At 44.8% G+C, this 20,263-nt stretch overlaps 1 protein-coding gene across 31 annotated transcripts in view; it reads right to left on the bottom strand.

Moving 5' to 3' along the window:
* LOC110520056 (plakophilin-4) overlaps positions 1-20,263 on the bottom strand; it is a 114,827-nt gene that overhangs the window by 19,711 nt on the left and 74,853 nt on the right. For 26 of the 31 annotated variants that reach the window (XM_090229653.1, XM_036974325.2, XM_090229657.1 and 23 more), the window contains 4 exons: positions 10,985-11,179; positions 7,991-8,201; positions 6,317-6,449; positions 2,603-2,816 (listed from right to left, as the gene is read on the bottom strand). In XM_090229653.1, coding sequence (XP_090085779.1) covers positions 2,603-2,816; positions 6,317-6,449; positions 7,991-8,201; positions 10,985-11,179 — 753 coding nt within the window. The remainder of the gene's footprint in view (positions 1-2,602; positions 2,817-6,316; positions 6,450-7,990; positions 8,202-10,984; positions 11,180-20,263) is intronic. The other 5 variants (XM_090229661.1, XM_090229665.1, XM_090229660.1 and 2 more) reach the window with 1 other exon arrangement.

Raw genomic sequence — 20,263 nt, 5'->3', positions numbered from 1 at the left:
GCACAGCGGGGCGGTTTTCCCCATCAGCACGCTGGAAACACACACACACAAGGTTAGGCTTGTAGCTGACTGTCTCCTGAACTCCTACACATAGGTACTTCTATTCGAGGGGAGCCTTGTCAACATAGGAAAGCAGGAGCACAGATTCCACACATGCACACTAATGTAATATAATGTACTGTCATTTTGTTCCATCCCAGGTTGTGTGTGTACCGCTGCTCCCGGTGTAGGCAGTCATTGTAAAAATAAGAATGTATTCTTTAACGGACTTACCTAGTTAAATAAATATTTGCGACAGCAATGATAACAGTGGGGTCACATGCGGATAGACTGTGTTCTAGGACAGGGCCGTTGTGTGTGTGTGTGTGTGTGTGTGTGTGTATATAGAGAGAGAGCCTGTGATGACACAGTTCAGGGACAAGCTGGTCCGTCCGTAGGGGCAAGGTGACACTGCCACTGGGGTGACGACAACCAGGGGAGGCCTGCCCCTTTGATCTCAGAGGCCTTTTGAGGACAAGCCAATAACCACAACAGCTGCTATGGGAATCAGGGACCAGGGCTAGATTGCTTCACACGTCCCCACAAAATGACCCCCTGACCTGGGTAGAAAAGAGAAGAGGGGGCTCCTCCTGCTACCATAGTGGCTCACATGGAGCACAGCTGATGATCCCATTGGAATAAAGGACCACTGACATACCGGGGAGTAGAATAAACATGTCCTGCCAGTGAAGCTCAGAGGTGGGCAGGCTGAGTGCACCCTGGTACTCTTTTACCATACAGCACATGGCTCTTTTCAAGGGTAGAAATATGTCAGAGGGGTGTTGGTGAGAAAATGCATCCCAAATGGCACCCATATGGTTCCGGTCCAAAGTAGTGCACTAAATAGGGGATAGGGGACCATTTGGGATGCAAGCTAAGTCCTGTCAGTCCCCATTGGCTTTGGCCAGCAGGAAGTGCGGCAGAAAGCTCCTCGTGTCAATTGTTCTCATTGATCGTGATTATCCAGAGGGGACGGTGTTATCACCGACCTTCTTAAATTGCATGGTATTCTGGGTCCTCAATTGCCAATTAGCCGTTTATTTATTTTTTCACACACACAGTCGTAAGAAGTACTCACAACACATCAAAACAATTTAGTCCAAGATTTGTACGACACACATCTGCATTGAACTGACCTCCCTTTTGAATGAGAATGGATTAGACCGGCTAGAAGTGACCGCAATGCCAGTGATTCTATCCCCCCTTACTCCCTTCTGTTATAGACTGCATGTGACTCGGATTCGTTAGTTCCTTAATTCAACCCATCAGCAAAGATTTTTCATAACTAACCCAAGATAGACCACAGCCTGTCATTTCCAATGGGAGCACATTCATCATAGTGGGCAGAACAAGCAAGGAGGTGGGCAGAGCCAAGCACGAGCTAGCGAGATCCTATTGGCGTGTTCTAGCATGTATTTGCGTATTTCCATTAGGGACCGCCTACTCTGTGTGCAATGACTAAATTCATCCTTCAACTCCTAGACAACACAATATTTAGAAACTTTGGCAAAGGGTAAAGTCTACAAAAAAAAAAAAACTTTGTCCACTCTGAAAACTGTATAGAGATCAGACGTTTCATCGATGAGAACATTTGCAGAACGTCGGCCAAAATCTCTCTCGCTACCATCTTCTCCCACTGCGCTTCCTCTCATCACCATTTGGTGGTGAGTGGAAATGCCAACCGGATGCTTCAGATTTATACAGTCGTTGTTTTCAGTGCCGAGGAGACCCTAAGAACAATTGTCTCTTCTTTCTCCTTTGGAGTTCACCGTGCTCTGAGAAAAATCCAAACAAACACCAACTTGATTGAAACGAGACTCGAGCCACATCTCCACTTCACTTCCACAACGTATCACTACAGAACGGAGCAATTGGATTCTGCACTGTGGTAGAGGTAGAGCTAGTCAGAGTAGAGCATGGAGCTGAGCTGTACACAAACAGCTGATTCAGCCACCTTGGCAAATGGCACCCTATTCCCCATGGGTCCCGGTCAAAAGTAGTGCTGCATATAGGGAATAGGGTGCCATTTGGGATCATGTGTATTCTGGTCTGGCCTGGTCCTGACCAGTTGTCCCCTAGTATCTGTCAGTCAACTCAGGGGATTGGAGTTCCTCACATCCAATGACTAATGCCAAACGACTGACGAAGCGGACTGGCAAGGCTGGCAGGCAGGCGAGAAGATTAATAATTGAACAGCTCTACTTTAGGTTGTGTAGTAATGTTCCTGTCCCACAAAAAAACCCAGTAGTGGAACTCCAGTGGATTTGATTTGGGCAAACGTCACTGAATAATGGATGAGTGAAATAATGTGGAACTGTGACCACTGCGAATACGCCAGAGGGCAGAGAAAGAGAGAAAGAGAGAGAGAATAGCACACAGATCCGAGCTGTGGGAAGGCACGCTCCGTGGAGTTCCAGGGTTAAAAAGGGCCATTTTAAATAAACGCCGTTTCTTACCCAGAAAAATCTGGGGGAAAAAAAGACAGAGTGAATTCACCAACATGCACACACACACACACACACACACATTGAATGCACCAAGCGGACACCACTCCCTCTCTTACCCGTGACCAGCTCTCTCACTTCAGCGTCTACAGTCTTCCTCAGCAGTCTGAGAAGAGCGGGGACGCCACCTGCGTTTCTCACGGCCACCTTGTTGTCGTCCGTGGCTTTCCCGTAGACCAGGTTCCTCAGAGCTCCACAGGCGTTCCTCTGGACCTCCAGGGTTTTGTGGTCCAACAGGTCCACCAGGTGTTTGATTCCCCCTAGACGGCACACCTAGAGGGTGCGGCGAGTCATCAAGAAGGCCTTGAGCATAACTCATTGGTTTGTGCAGTAAAACACCACGAGAATGACAAAACGGTGAGGACAGAGGTTCAGTCATGCAGGATCAATGTCACAAATATTTGATAAGGAACTGAACATGGATTGAGCAGGAACGTGTAGTGACTATGTTCTGAGTATCGCTCTGACAACATAAATCTCTGACAACATAAATCTGGGCTTTGTATTTATTCATGTAAGGGATGCGGAGAATAGATACCAATGGCTTTCTTTATAACAGATGAAAGACACATAGAAAATGTACTGCATATCTTCAGCGATCGCATAAAATGCCTAAACGATACACTGAGTATACCTAACTTTAGGAACACCTTCCTAATACTGAGTTGCGCAATTGTCTCAAGGCTTAAAAGTCCTTCTTTAACCTGTCTCCTCCCCTTCAGCTACACTGATGGAAGTGGATTTAACAAGTGACATCCATTAGGATCATAGCTTTCACCTGGTCAGTCTATGTTATGGAAAGAGCAGGTGTTAATGTTTTGTATTTTGTTTTGTCTTAAGAGATCAGCTTTTCCAGCCGGCAACTCCGGCGACAGTACCAGCACGCTGTGGAGCAGTGAAATTCCAGAGGGAGCTGGAGTGGAATGGAGTCGCCAACCCAGCCCAGCCAGGGAGGGAAAGAGAGAGAAGGAGAGAGCCTCTGCAGCAGCATAGTCTCTCAAAGCCTGGGTGAATCTCAATTGCATTTCCTTGATTCCTCAAGTCCTCTCTCATTGGCCCCTTCTCAAAAAAAAAAACATCTGAGGTTCCTCCCGTACGTTATGAGAAGGAGACGAGAAGGAAGAACGTGAGGAATCAAATAAATACAATTGAGATTCACCCCTAGGGTTGTTACAGTGAGCGTAATACCGCCACACCGGCGGTCATGAGTCCTTTTATTTTTTATAAATGTGTAAAAATGTCAAAAACCTGTTTTCACTTTGTCATTATGGGTTATTGTGCATAAAAATAAATGTTATCCATTTTAGAATAAGGCTGTAATGTAACAAAATGTGGATGGGAAGGGGTCTGAATACTTTTCGAATGCACTGTATTTCTAAACATTCCTAATAATAAGCACATTTCTTTGCTTACAACATGGAAATTACCCATGGAAAAAGTGTCCATTTGCAATTTAAGTATATAGACGATGTGTCTTTTTTTGTGGTTTATTTTACCCCCTTTTTCTACCCAATTTCGTGATATCCAATTGCGATTTCGTCTCATCGCTGCAACTTCCCAATGGGTTTGGGAGAGGCGTCCTCTGACACATGACCTGCCAAACCGCGCTTCTTAACACCCACCCACTTAACCCAGAAACCAGCTGCACCAATGTGTCGGAGGAAACACCGCCCAACTGATGACCAAAGTCCGCCAGGTCTGCCACAAGGAGTCACTAGAGCGCAATGAGCCAAGTAGAGGCCCCCCCCCCCGGTCAAACCCTCCCATAACCCGGACGACGCTGGGCCAATTGTGCGCTACCCTACAGGACTCTCGGTCACATCCTGTCGTGACTCAGCCTGGTATCAAACCCACTGCGATGCTGCACTACTCGGGAGGCCTGACATGTTCTGAGACAGGCTCAGGATAATCGTCCATTCTAAATCTAAACTAATTTCACATACAGTATATTATTTAGTATATGTAAAAACAAGATTAAATTAAGAATAGTCTGATGGGTGACAATATCACTTGTGAATGATGCCCAACGTGCACAGTGAGGCAAGAAACCTTTTTTTTCCCGACTTTTTCCAAATCATAATCGCACACCTCATGTAGCCTAGCCCATAGGCCTACATGTTTTGATAAGGTTTGTATCACAACTAAAATTAAGCCTAACTGGCATATATAGGCGGCGAGTGCGTTTTAAGTTTGGGGGAAGATAATTCTAACCATTAACATGCAGCTATATAAAAAAAAAGCATGCATACATGCATAAATCGCATTTGCGGTCACCTTTTGAGAACAGTGTTTTCCCGCTAATTGATTGCATGTTGGAACATTCGCGCTTATAGCCTACTGCCGTGTGTGCATTGCTGAGCTTATAACGTGAAGAAAGTGACAGGAAATGTTCTGATCTGTTGTTTGATGCGAGTGGTTGTATTCATTTGGGATCTATCGCATCCCACAACTGTCCTAGAGTTTGTTTGGAATATTTATTCTCACACAGTAGGACAAGTTGACCAACTTCTGTACTATGGGGGATAGGAGATTGACATACTGTAGGCTAGTGCTTTTGCTGTTTGTTAGGCCTACTCATCTTGTTGGCTGAGTAAATTGGGATCGTTCTTGTAGCATCTTCAATGTGCGCCTCGGAATTCGATAAGGACGCGCACAGTCGCGTCCCCGATGTGTCTGTCTTCACTTGTAGCCTACTTTGGAGCTAAATTGCCTGTGAGAAGGACTTGATCACGTAAGGCTAGAATTGAGATATCTGAAAAGAGCCATGTGAGTGAGAGGTGCTTCGGAGCACGGCGATTGGCAGCCGGGAGAAGGGAATTATAATTATTATATTCAGCCCGAGGGCACATTGGGCCACTTTGGTCGCAAGGCATAGATTGATTTATGGGGCATTACGTCCACACAAGGGGGATGCCGCTAGGAAATTTGCGGCCTGGTGAGAATATTATCAAGTGCTTGTCGAATTGTGAATGAAAGACTGATGAAGTGTGTGCAGCCTGCGCAAGAAACAACGCAGAACTCATGCCTTTCATGCAACTTCGCATCATGCAGCCTTAGAATGTATTCAAAATGAAAACATCTAGCCCAACGTTTGTATCACAACTAAAGTTGCATAAATATCCCTAAACTAAGCATTTGGGAGGACCTGTTTCTTCGTTAACCGCTCAGCACAGAACAGCCACATGTGCGGATCACGTCGGAAATCATTTGGAGAAAAAAGCCTTTCTATTTTATTCGGCTATGTTCAATCGTATTCTTCATACTATAAAATAATGCCACGGAATCCTAAGCAAATCTTGTCTGCTAAATGAAGTAGTGTAGCCCACAGCCTGCCCGGCACAGCCAGATCAGGACCTAACATAAGGACAACTCTGAGTATGCTATTCTGTTCTTCTGAAATAGAATACATTTTCTTCATATCACGTTTCTTTAGATCGGTCTAAAATAAATAACGGATTTAATGTGAAGGCGTAGGCTGTGTTACATGGATTCGTTCGACGTTTTTCCTAAATGTAGATGTTCCAAAGGTCTGCATCAGTGGCTTTTAGGCTAAGCGTGGAAGTCAGGAAATGCTAAACGTGTTGATGTTCATTAAACGGTCATTTACCATGAGACCAGCAGTTATTTACATGACAATCACTGGCTGACAGAATGTCATGACTGCCACATCCCTATCTCTCTCCCCCCCCCCCCTTGGGATGGGCAGCACATCACAGTGATTTGCATGCTGGGGACTGACGAAGGATCTGGGGAGCAGTGCGTACGTAATGTACCTCCGCCTTGACTCGATTATCGCCGAAGCACAGGTGCTGCAGGTATGCGGCGGCGTTGGCCTGCACCGAGGGGAACTGGTGCTGCAGCATATGAATGACCTCGGGCAGCTCGGGGTCACGCCAGGCAAACTCCCTGGAACACAGACAGAGTGATAGACACACACGCACAGAGACACACACAAAGCAGTACAACGTCAGCACACAGCTATATCCACCCACGGTCCACAGGGCTGGGGCACACGGCTACACGTTTCAAGCACCAGGAAATTACATTGACATCTATTACACTGCAGGATTGTTTCTTTTCTCCCAATATATAAAAAGGCTGAGATTTCACTCCAGTTTCCTTTGTAAGACCAGAAGGCATGTCTTGCCTTTTGGAGAGTCACTGCGATGAGCCTCTCCTGACTCATGAATCTGTCTAAAAAGACATCGACTAGAACGAATGACCTTTGTGACAAGAGAAAAGCGTAGATATTACCAAGTCTGCTTCTGGTTCAGAACTTGTATTTATCTCTGACCGCCAAAAAAAACTATTCTGACTAGCGGAGTAAAGAAAAGAAGAGGAAATGAGAAAGTAGCAAAGTGGGGTGCACGTCCACATTGTGACAGAATTGGCTGTGTTGATGTGTGAGGTGTCGGCTGTAACGCACCTGCCCTTGCCTCAGCGTGTTACATGAAGCAAGACGCCAGTCCAATCAAATCAAAATACAATTTTCTTCTAAATTACCCCGGGGACACAAAAAGTTGATACCATCACCACTGCTACATGTCATCCGTTTGGCAGTAGAGACCCAGTTGATGAAACATGCCTTTTCTTAGTGCAGGTGCTTTTAGGACTGCGACCCAAATGGCACCCTACTCCCTTTACAGTGCACTACTTTGACCAGGGCCCATAGCCACTATATAGGGGAGAGTCAGGAGGCACCCTTGGTCTGAGCATGGTCTGCTGTGTATAGCAGGCAGGGAGGGAGGCCTGCTGTCACCCTCTCACTGCTCTCAGCTAGAGCAGGACTCTGGGTGTGAACAGCACTCCCAAGGTCAGGGGTTCAGCGCTCCGGGTCTACAAACCCAGCCATGCTTACATAGTACACACGCCTCTGTAGCAAGAGCAGACGCAGCAGTTCACTGAATCAGGGGGTCCTTTGTAGAGTAGCCATTTGTGCAGGAAATGAAAACCTCTAGTGTATTCAAGGTTTTCCACTTAAAAATGTTACTTGATTTGCCAAAACAAAAAAAATGATAAACTCCTACAAAAAAAACATCCATTAATTATAATCCACATAATAATTCACATTTCCTGTTGCTGCATTATTTTCCTGCTGTAGCAAACTTGGCTCAAATTAAGATCCTACATCTGTATCTTAATGGCTAAGGCTCTGGATGGCTGCCCAGGGAGCTGTGTGTGTGTGAACAGTAACACTAGTGTTGACCCAGCAGTATATACAGTAGTAGCCCCGTAAGCAAGGTTAGAAGCACTGATAAAACCCAGTGAATGACAGGGGAGGGATGAATTAGTCGGAACCAAACCGTTCAAAACAGGGAGGGATCTGTCAGAATTCGTCCAATAAGAAACGGATGGTTCCGTTTTACGGTGCAAGGTTTTGCTAAGGTGCGGGCTAATGACAACGACCGAGCGCTTGTAGCTTAGAGGCTTAGAGCCTAGTGCTTTACCTCGGGTCCTTCTGGATGCTGTCTATGGAGGGCGAGCGGGTGGCCCCGTCATCCATGACGACCGGCTGCCTGACGTAGTTGCCCTCGGAGGGCCGGTACTGAGCCAAGCGGTAGGGCTCTGCGTACGTGGCCGCCGTGTTCAGAGCGTAGTTGCTTCTTTGGTACGTCATGGCACTACGCTGGCTGGAGGTCCTCTGGAGGGTCCCCACGCCTGAGAGACCAACGAAAAACAACTCAGATTGATATCGAACAAGACAAGTATACAGCAGCTACCAGACCTCATCTACAGCTCCCTGGGCTAGTGAAGATTAGCAGTGTTTTTTCAAACCTTTTTCACCTCAGAAAATGTGACCAAAACAGAACCCCTTTTCTCTGAATAGTGCACTACTTTTGACCATGGCACATAGGGCTCTGGTTAAAAGTAGTGCACTCTATAAGGAATAGGGTGCCATTTGGGACACACTCCGAGGCGTGCTGACCGGAGCGGAAAACACTAGACTTTTTGACTCGCACACACCGTTTCTTCCAATCTGGATCCACTTAATGAAAGAGGGTAAAATGGTGCTCCCATGATTCCACACTACTCCTCCTTCAAAAAGGGACCGTTTTGTTGTTGTCGTTTCGTTCATTAACGATGTAGGACTGAGCAAGCCAGATCCTGCAGATTTTTTCACAGGTGATCCAGCAACACACCTCCTCTCATCCCTCTCTCCTCTCCTCCCTGCTTCAGTGTGGCCTGAGGCCAGTGAGCCCTGGTTGTGTCTGACACAGGAATAAACACACAGTCCTCCCTCTTTAGGTGAAACAGCGGCAGTGCTAAGCTAACCCACCAACAGGATATCCTTCCATCCAGGCCAGGGTAAATATTTAGTCTGCCATAATTTTAACTGTGTCATCGTCCTTAAACAATGTCTATTTTTCTGCCCCTCTCCCCTCCTTGCGTTGTGATATTGTGACCTAGTTTCTAGCACAATATGCCCTACATACTCTCTCTCTCACACACACACACACACACAGCCTGGCCTGCCTTCCTGCTCCGAACAAACAGAGCAGAGACCATGTGACTGCTGCTCTCCTTCCCTCCGGTCAGATCTCTATCCTGCCATGCTGCAGGGACTGGGCCTGCACACAGCGCACACACACATAGTCCCTCCTACAAGAAACAACACGTCAACTTGAAGCTGCCCTCCAAAAATAAAAAATGCTCACATCAATACCTCTCTCTATTTGGCAGTTCATAGGCCAGATCTGTGATATCATGATGACACGCTACTAAAATCCTCTTTAAAAAAAACTACATCCATCTTTTAAATGTCATACCCGACCTCTGCAACTTGCTTTTTTGCAACAGGGATCGATATTTCCATTTAGCATAAAAACCTTGGTTGTCACTCCCCAAAAAATACAGACCACCCAAAATACTGTAGATAAAGAATTTATGGAAAGAGAACTGGGGGAAAAGTCCATCAAAATTGAATTTCACACTATAACAAAGGGTGCTTGGGGATCAAATTAGATTTTTTATTTAAAATGATCTCCGGTAAAGACTCCAAACAACCTTTTTTGCCTTCCTCTCAATATAGCCGGGCCGCGAGCGTAACATGGGTGCTAATCGTTATCTGAGAGGAGTCGTCTTCTGAGCATCAATACCATTTATTACTGAACTTATCAGTCCGTGAGGATCTCACGTCTGCTGTAAAGAGGATGCTAAATGGCTGTGTGCTGGAGGAGCGATGATAGAATTCTAACATCCAAACCCAGCTGGCCGTGGCTACCTCCCAAATAGAGCCATGTTACCTATAAAGTACACAAGGGATAGCATGCCCTACTTTTGGGCCCCGGTCAATCAAAAGTGTCGAGCACTTAAAATAGGGAGTAGGGTGCCATTTGGGACGCTGACTCTGTGTGGACACGCTGCTGTTCCCTGGCCCCTCATCCCTCTTCTCATTATAAGTGTGACACACAGGTAATTGACTCCTTTGTGGCTGGCGTATCAGCCCATGCCTGTCTCCTTCCTCTCCTGTCTCAGACCCATCTCTGACGAAGGAGGGAGGAAAGGAGGGCAAGATAGGTAGACTGGCAGGCAGTCTGGCTGGGCTGGATGGCTGTCTGGCTTGGACAAAGTGTTCCCAGGAGAGATCACATAAGAGAGAAAAAAAGAAGGGGGAGGGGAGTGAGTGAGTGAGCGAGAGAGAGAGAGCGCGAGAGACAGTGAGAGAGCGAGAGTGAACGAGAGCAAGAGAGAGAACCTGGGCTAGAGTGGGAAAGGCAGGGGGAGTAGCCATGTAACAGCTATGTTTAAACTATGACAGAGTCATTGTAAATGATTTAAAAAGACTGCTCTCGCTCTCTCTCTCCTCAACATCCCCATCTGTTTCTCACCAACGCTGCTGATCAAATCAGCTTATTGATGCCTTGGTTCCATCCTGCTTGCATTAGTGTTCTCATCATTAGACATTGAGATGACGTTAACCTAGGCATTTTGGGAAAGTTTCAGAGAAATCAACGGTTGGAATAAGTAAGAAAGGAATAAGCAGCAAATCCTCCAAACAGGATTTGTGGAAAACCTGGACATTTTTTGAAAATTACCTGAATTTTGCAGCCTTAAGATGAAGTGTAGAGCAGTGTTTTTCAAACCTCTCCTTGGGCCCACAAGCCGTTCCATGCATTTTAAGTTCACTATTCAACTTGTCAACTAATCATTAAGCCCTTGAATAGGTGAATCAGGTGAGCTAGTTCAGAGCTACAGCTAAATTGTGAAATGTCTGGGAGTCCCCAAGGAGAGGTTTGAAAAACACTTGTGTACAGCAGGGCTGTCAAAGTAATTCCATGGAGGGCCTAGTGTCTGCTGGTTTTCAGGTTTTTCCCCTTTCAATTAAGACCTAGACAACCAGGTGACGCGAGTTCCTTATTAATCATTGACATTAATTCATCAATCAAGTACAAAGGAGGAGCGAAAACCTGCAGACCTCTCATAGCAGTCTAGTGTTCTACCTGACGGACTCCTGTAGATGGCGCTCTGCGAGGAGTTGTTGAGGTCCACTGGGTCGTGGTGGTTGGGGCTACGGTACAGGGGCCCCTGGAAGGTCCTGTCCTCGTAGATGGGCGTGATGTGGCGGTCAGGTGACATGGCTGACCTCAGGTCCTGGCCCAGCTGGCTGTGCTGACTGGCGTACGAGCTCCGCATGCCTGAAGGGACGGAAGGGGCGTAAGTCTGGAAACGTATTCCCCAATTTAAGTGCATTCGTTTTTTGACCAGAGCCCATTGGGCCTTAATAAGGAATAGGGTGTCATTTGGGATGCAGAATCAGACAGTAGTACCGGCTCAGGGTTAGAGACTGCCACCGGCCTCGTGTGTCTTCCTGTGTGTCACCCCTAATCCCCATTAGCATCACACAGTGACAGCTACTACACAGCAGCACACACCACAGCTAGCTAGGGATCAACTGCAATAATTCAGACACGCTCAAATTGCTAGCGAGAGCTCAGAGGAAAAAAAAACGCCATGTTGTCCGTGCTGAAGTTTGACAGTTAAGCTGCTAAAGACGGACTTAATTGAAATTAATTCAGGGCTCATTTCCAATTCTGTGCAACGCTAAGGCAGTAGCTTTATGCAGTTTGTCAAGCCGCACCACCCCCATCTCTCTGCTCCGCTCTCTCTCTTAATGATACAGCTTTTTAACCCCATAGAGTTGATGTCCGTGCCCAGCGGAATTTGAATTGGCACAAAAAAAAAAAATAAATCATTCAAAATCTGTCAGTTTAAGCTAGAGATATTGCATGGGATGTCTCTCAATTCACCAGCATCCTCCGGTGTCGCACTTCCGCATCTGCGGTGAAAGGTGACAGCTAGAGTGGTGTTTGTAAGAGCACAAGACGTCCCAAAATTCAGTCTTCTCACAAAACCGTCCAGCATCCGAACGGTTTGGCACACAAACTACACTATATATTCAGGAGTATGTGGACACCCCTTCAAATTAGTGGATTTGGTTATTTCAGCCACACCCATTGCCGACAGGTGTATAAAATAGAGCACACAGCCATGTAATCTCTATAGGAAAAAAACAATAGCAGTAGAATGAGAGCTCAGTAACTTTCAACGTGCACCGTCATAGGATGCCACCTTTCCAACAAGTGAGTTTGTAAAAATGTCTGCCCTGGTGGAGCTGCCCCGATCAACTGTAAGTGCTGTTATTGTGAAGAGGAAACATCTCGGAGCAACAATGGCTCAGCCTCAAAGTGGTAGGCCACACAAGCTCACAGAACGGGACCCCTGAGTGCTGAAACGCGTAAAAATATTTTGTCCTCGGTTGCAACACTCACTACCGAGTTCCAAACTGCCTCTGGAAACAACATCGGCAAGATGTTCATTGGGAGATTCATGAAATGGGTTTCCATGGCCGAGCAGCCGCACACAAGCCTAAGGTCACCATGCACAATGCCAAGCGTCGACTGGAGTGGTGTAAACCTCGCCGCCATTGGACTCTGGAGTGATGAATCATGCTTTACCATCTGGCAGTCCGAGGGACAAATCTGGGTTTGGCGGATGCCAGGAGAACGGAACGCTACCTGCCTGAATGCATAGTGCCAACTGTAAAGTTTGGTGGAGGAGGAATAATGGTCTGGCGCTGTTTTTCACGGTCGGGCAAGGCCGCTTAGTTCCAGTGAAGGGAAATCTTAACGCTACAGCATACAATGACATTCTAGACCATTCTGTACTTCCAACTTTGTGGCAACAGTTTGGGGAAGGCCCTTTCCTCTTTCAGCATGACAATGCCACCGAGCACAAAGGGAGGTCCATTTCAGAAATGGTTTGTCAAGATAAGGTGTGGAAGAACTTGACTGACCTGCACAGAGCACTGACCTCAACCCCATTGAACACCTTTGGGATGAATTGGAATGTCAGTGCCGGACCTCAATGCTAATGGCTGAATGGAAGCAAGTCCCCGCAGCAATGTTCCAAAATCTATTGGAAATCCTTCCCAGAAGAGTGGAGGCTGTTATAGCAGCAAAGGGGGAACAACTCCATATTAAATGCCCATGATTTTGGAATGAGATGTTCAAATGGGCAGGTGTCCACATACTTTTGGTCATACAGTGCATCTGTTGTTCCATCCTTACGGGTTAATAATCTCTCTTTGCAGCTCTCAGCAGAAAAAATAACACTTAGCCATATAGACTGTACACAAACCAGAGTTGCAGCTCCTTTTGCCCTCAATTCGGGGCGTGGACTCTACAAGGTGTCAAAAGCGTTCCACATTGATGCTGGCCCATGTTGACTCCAATGCTTCCCACAGTCAAGTTGTCTGGATGTCCTTTGGGTGGTGGACCATTGTTGATTTACACAGCAAACTGTTGATCATGCAACAAAATCGGTACACCTGGCCTGGCACCTACTAGCATACCCTGTTCAAAGGCACTTCAATATTTTGTCTTGCCCATTCACCCTCTGTATGGCACACATATACAACCCATGTCTCAAGTAGAGCTCGATTAATTAGAGCTGATTTCAAATTTTCATAACAAATCGGAAATCTGTATTTTTGGGCGCCGATTTTGCCGATTTATTTTTTTATACCTTTATTTAACTAGGCAAGTCAGTTAAGAAAACATAATTAGTTTCAATGGCGGCCTAGGAATGGTGGGTTAACTGCCTTGTTCAGGGGCAGAAAGACAGATTTTCACCTTGTCAGCTCGGGTGATCCAATCTTGCAACCTTATGGTTAACTAGTCCAACGCTCTAACCACCTGCCTCTCATTGCACTCCACGAGGAGCCTGCCTGTTACGCAAATGCAGTAGAAGCCAAGGTACGTTGCTAGCTAGCATTAAACCTATCTTGTAAAAAACAATCAATCATAATAACTAGTTAATGATATTACTCGTTTATCTAGCGTGTCCTGCATTGCATATAATCAATGCAATGCTTGGGGATGATTTAACAAAAGCGCATTTGCGAAAAAAGCACAATCGTTGGACGGCTGTACGTAACCATAAACACTAATGCCTTTCTTAAAATCAATACACAGAAGTATATATTTTTAAACCTGCATATTTAGCTAAAATGAATCCAGGTTAGCAGGCAATATTAACCAGGTGAAATTGTGTAATTTCTCTTGCGTTCATTGCACGCAGAGTCAGTGTATATGCAACAGTTTGGGCAGCCTGACTCATTGCAAACTAATTTGCCAGAATTTTACGTGATTATGACATAATTGAAAGTTGTGCAATGTAACAACAACATTTAGACTAAACGGGATGCCACCCGTTAGATAAAATACCGAACGGTTCCGTATTTCACTGAATTAATAAACGTTATGTTTTCGAAATGAACGTTTCCGGATTCGACCTTATTAATGACCAAAGGCTCGTATTTCTGTGTGTTATGTCATAATTAAGTCTATGGTTTGATAGAGCAGTCTGACTGAGCGATGGTAGGCAGCAGCAGGCTCGTAAGCATTCATTTAAACAGCACTTTAGTGTGTTTTGCCAGCAGCTCTTCGCAAGCACAGAGCTGTTTATGACTTCAAGCCTATCAGCCTAATGGCTGGTGTAAACTATGTGAAATGGCTAGCTAGTTAGCTGGGTGTGCGCTAATAGCGTTTCAAACGTCACTCGCTCTGAGACTTGGAGTAGTTATTCCCCTTGCTCTGCAAGGGCCGCGGCTTTTGTGGAGAGATGGGTAATGATGCTTCGAGGGTGGCTGTTGTCGATGTGTTCCTGGTTCGAGCCCAGGTAGGGGCGAGGAGAGGGCCGGAAGCTATACTGTTACACTGGCAATACTAAAGTGCCTATAAGAACATCCAATAGTCAAAGGTATATGAAATACAAATGGTATAGAGGGAAATAGTCCTATAAATACTATATTAACTACAACTTAAAACCTCTTATCTTGGAATATTGATGTCTCATGTTAAAAGGAACCACCAACGTTCTCATGTTCTGAGCAAGGAACTCAAACGTTAGCTTTTTTTACATGGTACATATTGCACTTTTACTCCTCCAAAACTTTGTTTTTGCATTATTTAAACCAAATTGAACATGTTTCATTATTTATTTGTGGCTAAATTGATTTTGTGGCTACACCTGGGTGTGAATCCCAAATGGCACCCTATTCCCGATGCAGAGCACTATAAAAGGGAGCCATTTGGAACTCGTCTTCATAGGCTAGACGTTGCCTTCCCCATCAGGCTTTCTAGTGAGAGTGAATGGATATATGGGCTAGTAGAACACACGGCTGAGCCAGCAGATGTCAGGAGGTGTGTGTGTTTCTGTAAATGGAGGAAGGGGGTGGGTTCTCCTAACCATACGCTCATTTACCAGGGGAAAGCCCTGATGAGGTCAATCAAATTGGAAATTCACACCAGATGAACCACCATGACAACAGTTTTTGGGGGAGTCACAGCCCAGCACGGCTGACTGACGGAGGTCTGGTCGGTCCGGATGTGGAACAATGTCTGCCTGCATCCCAAATGGCACCTCATTCCCTTTATAGTGCACTACTTTAGACCACTACATAGGCAATTGGGTGCCATTTGGGACGCAACCTGAGCCTACGGCAGGAAAGCAGCATCTGCCACTACGCATCCAGGCGTATAAATCCAGCCTGCAGTTATTACCGCCGCGGCCGGCCCAAAGCTCACAAGCCTTAGCTCCTAACAGCGTAATACCCTCTAGTCCCCTCTGCTTCAGGGTAACAGATCCCATACACATGGCTCATGTGGATATGTGACCTAACCTCGCATCAAGGGGACTCAACTCCCCAGTGCAAGAGAGAGACTGCAGTGGCCGAGTCACTGAGCACTCACTGCATACTTCGCTCACTTCAATTGAGCCCAAACACGATTATTTTTTGGCTCAGGTCCAACACCGCTAGGCGAGCAAAGGCTCTCAAGCTGCTCAACACTGCCATGCGTTAATGAGATAAACGAGGGATTCTTATCAGAGTTCAGAACAGCAAAAATGAATAAATAGAAGTGTTTGTCTTTCCGGGGAGAGCTGAAGCCCAGTAAGGCTTCAGTAGGTTGTGTCCCAAATGACACCCAATGTGGGTCCTGGTCAAAACTAGCGCCCTTAAAAAAAAGGGAATAGGTTGCCATTTGTGACACAGGTATAACCACTCAGCAGCAGCACACTTGCCTACTCTCCCTCAGAAACAGTGCCAAATAAACATGACCTCTGGAGCATCCGCAGCGTGCGGTCAGCTGTTGAGAGAGACCCAGGGGAGAGCTTCGTCTCTGTGCTTCAGCGAGACCCCGAATAACCACCAGCGTCGCACACTAACTAATGAACAGCTAAATGGAGAGCCAGTGGAGGATAAACCCTATTCAAACAACTTACTGGGGGGGGGGGGGGGGGGGACATGATAAGCATAGATAATGTCATCCGCTACAACTGTAGTTCTCCATGGGTTACTAGAAAGCACATTAATACGTTAGATCAAAGAGGATGGGAAAATAAGCAACTAGTGGTAAAATAGTAATATTCCCCAAATTCCAAGGTTTCCCAGAATTCCTTGTAGAAAGCTTCCAGATTTCCTCCTGATTCTGGGAATCTTCAAACCAGGATTTCAGAATAATCCTGGGAATTTTGCAACCCCATGGAGGGGTTGCAAAAGACTGGATGAATCAGCGTTGTTCCAATGTACATTTGTCAAGCCTGCAGATATAAAATATGTTGAATTTGTACCTTTGAAACAAGATCCCCAACATTATATCCACTATGAGAAAAAAAACAATAGGCTGGGCAGTACCTCCTACTGGTGAGATGATCTATCTACAGCTATTCATTTGGTCTCAGATCCAGGGTTTGAACCAAGCCCAGCCCTGCTTAGCTTCGACATTTGTCACGGACTATTACCAATATGCTATGGTGAGACTGATTGGAGAGATCTCTTAATAACAAAATATATTCACTGTTGCTATCGAAGTCATTCCAAAAGGGTAGGTTTAACAGAGCAAATTAAATGTATTTGGTATTTTATTAGGATCCCCATTAGCTGTTGCAAAAGCAGCAGCTACTCTTCCTGGGGTCCACACAAAACATAATGACATATCACAGAACATCAATAGACAAGAACAGCTCAAGGACAGAACGACATAGATAAAAAAATTTAAAGGCACACGTGGCCTACATATCAATGCATACAAACCCACACAATCTAGGTCTAATAGGGGAGAGGCTTTGTGTCACGAGGTGTTGCTTTATAAGTTTTTTTTTTAAATCAGGTTTGCTGTTTATTTGAGCAATCTGAGATGCAAGGAAGTTCCATGCAATAACGGCTCTATAAAATACTGTACGTTTTCTTGAATTTGTTCTGGATTTGGGGACTGTGAAAAGACCCCTGGTGGCATGTCTGGTGGTATAAGTGTGTATTTGTCAGAGCTGTGTGTAAGTTGACAATGCAAACAATTTGGGATTTTCAACACAATGTTTCTTATAAAAAGAAGTGATGCAGTCAGACTCTCCTCAACTCTTAGCCAAGAGAGACTGGCATGTTTAGTATTTATATCAGCCATCTGATTACAATTAAGAGCGAAACATGCCGCTCTGTTCTGGGCCAGCTGCAGCTTAACTAGGTCTTTCCTTGCAGCACTGGACCACATGACTGGACACTAATCAAGATTAGACAAAACTAGAGCCTGCAGGACTTGCTTTTTGGAGTGTGGTGTCAAAAAAGCAGAGCATCTCTTTATTACGGCTAGACCTCTCCCCATCTGTGCAACCACTGAATCTATACGTTTTGACCTTGGCATTACCTTCGGTTGTAAACTGTCAAGTAATTTAGTCTCCTCAATTTGTTCAACAGCCATAACATTCATTACCAGATTCAGCTGAGTTCTAGAACTTAAGGAATGATTTGTACCAAATACAATGCTCTTAGTTTTAGAGATGTTCAGGGCCAGTTTATTACTGGCCACCCATTCCAAAACAGACTGCAACTATTTGTTAAGGGTTTCAGTGACTTCATTAGCTGTGGTTGCTGATGCGTATATGGTTGAATCATCAGCATACATGGACACATGCTTTGTTTAATGCCAGTGGCCGGTCATTGGTAAAAATAGAAAAGACTAGAGGGCCTAGAGAGCTGTAACCATACTTTGTAAGTCAAATATCGTCAATGATACTACTTAGGCCTTTATATAGCATTTGAAAAGTCATCAACTTAAACAAGCCCACTGGGAAGAGTCTAGTTTTGATTTACATTTTGTTGTCAACGGACGTGAATTCAATGTGAAATCTCCCCCCACACAACATTTTTAACATTTGGGTGAAAAATATACAAAATTCCCTTAAGTTGATTACTTTTTTCAAATCCAAATCAGTTTTCTACATTGATACAACATCCCAGGTTTTTTGTGTGGTAATGACGTGGAAACAACATTGACGCAACCTGTTTTTGCCCAGTGAGAGGGTTCAACAAAAAAAGGACAGCTTTGGTCGATTTCAAATTGAATCAAGTTAATCATTGTCTGATATACATCTCCACCTCAACCAAAAATCGAAGTTAAAAAAAATTAACTAAATCAAAAGCAAACGCAAACTTTTTTTAAAGCGCATTTAAAGTTTGATATGATTAGATTTGATTAGATTTAGTCCTATTCTTTAACTTTCATTTTTGGTTGAGATGTATTTGTTTATTTGGATCCCCATTAGCTTTAGCAGAAGAAGCTGCTACTCTTCCTGGGGGCCACAATAACACAAAACATGACAAGTAACAAAACACTGATAAGACAAGGTCAGTCAAACAAATTTAAAATACAACAAAAAAAAATAGTGTGTTAGTGTGTTGGTGAGTGAGTGTCCCCTCACAGTCCCCGTCGTTCCATGAGACGTTTGTAATTGTCTTCTTTTTTTTTTTAAAGGTAATTTTGCTTTTTGCTTGAGTAATGGGAGATGGAAGGGAGTTCCATGAGATCATGGCTCTGTATAATACTGTGCGTTGCAGTGAATTCGTTTTGGACTTGGGGACTGTGAAGAGACCCCTGGTGGCATGTCTTGTGGGGTATGTATTGGTGTCTGAGCTGGATGTTATTTGATTATGCAGACAATCTGGAGGTTTCATTACAGCAATACCTCTTATAAAAACTAGAAGATAATCAGTTAATCGCTCATCAACGAACAACCAGTAAAGACTGGCATGCAAGTTGTTGATGTTAGTGCTGTATGTGCAGTTAAGGGCAAGGCGTGTTTTGAGCCAGCTGCAGCTTTGCTAGGTCTTTCTTTTGTGAGACGTGAATCCAACACTGTGCCACTGACTTAATTCCAGTTGATCTACAAATTCATAATTAAAATGTTGGATTCCCGTCTCAACCAAAAATCAAAGTTAAAGAATAAGACTAAAACATCCTTTCAAATGTTGATATTTGGTTGGCGTTGTCAACGCAATTTAATATGACTTTTGTAAGAGAGTAAATAGCCTAAAGTTAAGGCTATTTTACAAACTAATGTAACAGTATTTATTCAACCTCAAAATGAGTAACACATCCACTGCCACATTTTGAGGTTAGCATACTGTAACTATAAATGTCTTATCTAATCATAGAAAGCGTGCATATTCAAGATAGCCTGCAAAGGTCGCAGGTCTGTGGAGATCTTCACAATTGCTTTAAGAATCGGTGATAACATTTAAATTGTTGCATAAATTTTTTTTTTTTTTTAAAACATTGCACTTTCAACCATTTTAAAAAGCACAACAAATACAGTGATAAAACATTTGAATGCCAACTAAACCAAAAATAAGACATTGGTTTTCCATTGGAATTTGGTTGTGCTTTTAGATGGTTGAAAGCATAGTGATAACACATTGGGAATTCAACAAACTTCTAGCTGTCTTTTTGAGTGGGTGAATAAAAGCTTGAAATCTCATTGATCAACGTCTCAACCAAATATTACCCACATTTCCACGATGAAATGATGTGGTGTGCCCAGTGGGTTGTCATTGGGGAGGTTGATGTGGGGCTGCTGTGGTGACACATTCAGGCGGTGGCGCAGGCTCATATAGTCAATCTGAAACGCTTCAGACAACGGCGTTTCGATTGGCAGTAATTCGCTTGGGTTTCTCTTGTTGAAAGGTTTCTGATTAGAGAAGGGGAATATCAACGAGCCGGTGTTGGACACCACATCACAGCCCGCCACAGCCAAGTAAATCGGCTTATCCGTTGGACATGATGAGGGCTTTCAGTAGAACCGTAGCTTGAGGGGAGAAGAGGAGGAGAGGAAAAGAGAGAGAGGGGGAAAAAAAGGAGGAGGAGAGGAAGGAATCTCCCAGAGAC

The sequence above is a fragment of the Oncorhynchus mykiss genome, chromosome 3 (assembly GCF_057628025.1).
Source record: "Oncorhynchus mykiss isolate SJ-2025 chromosome 3, ASM5762802v1, whole genome shotgun sequence".
NCBI classification, from domain to species: Eukaryota; Metazoa; Chordata; class Actinopteri; order Salmoniformes; family Salmonidae; genus Oncorhynchus; species Oncorhynchus mykiss.
The sequence above is the reverse complement of the archived record's forward strand: the minus strand, read 5'-3'. Positions and strand labels throughout refer to the sequence as shown.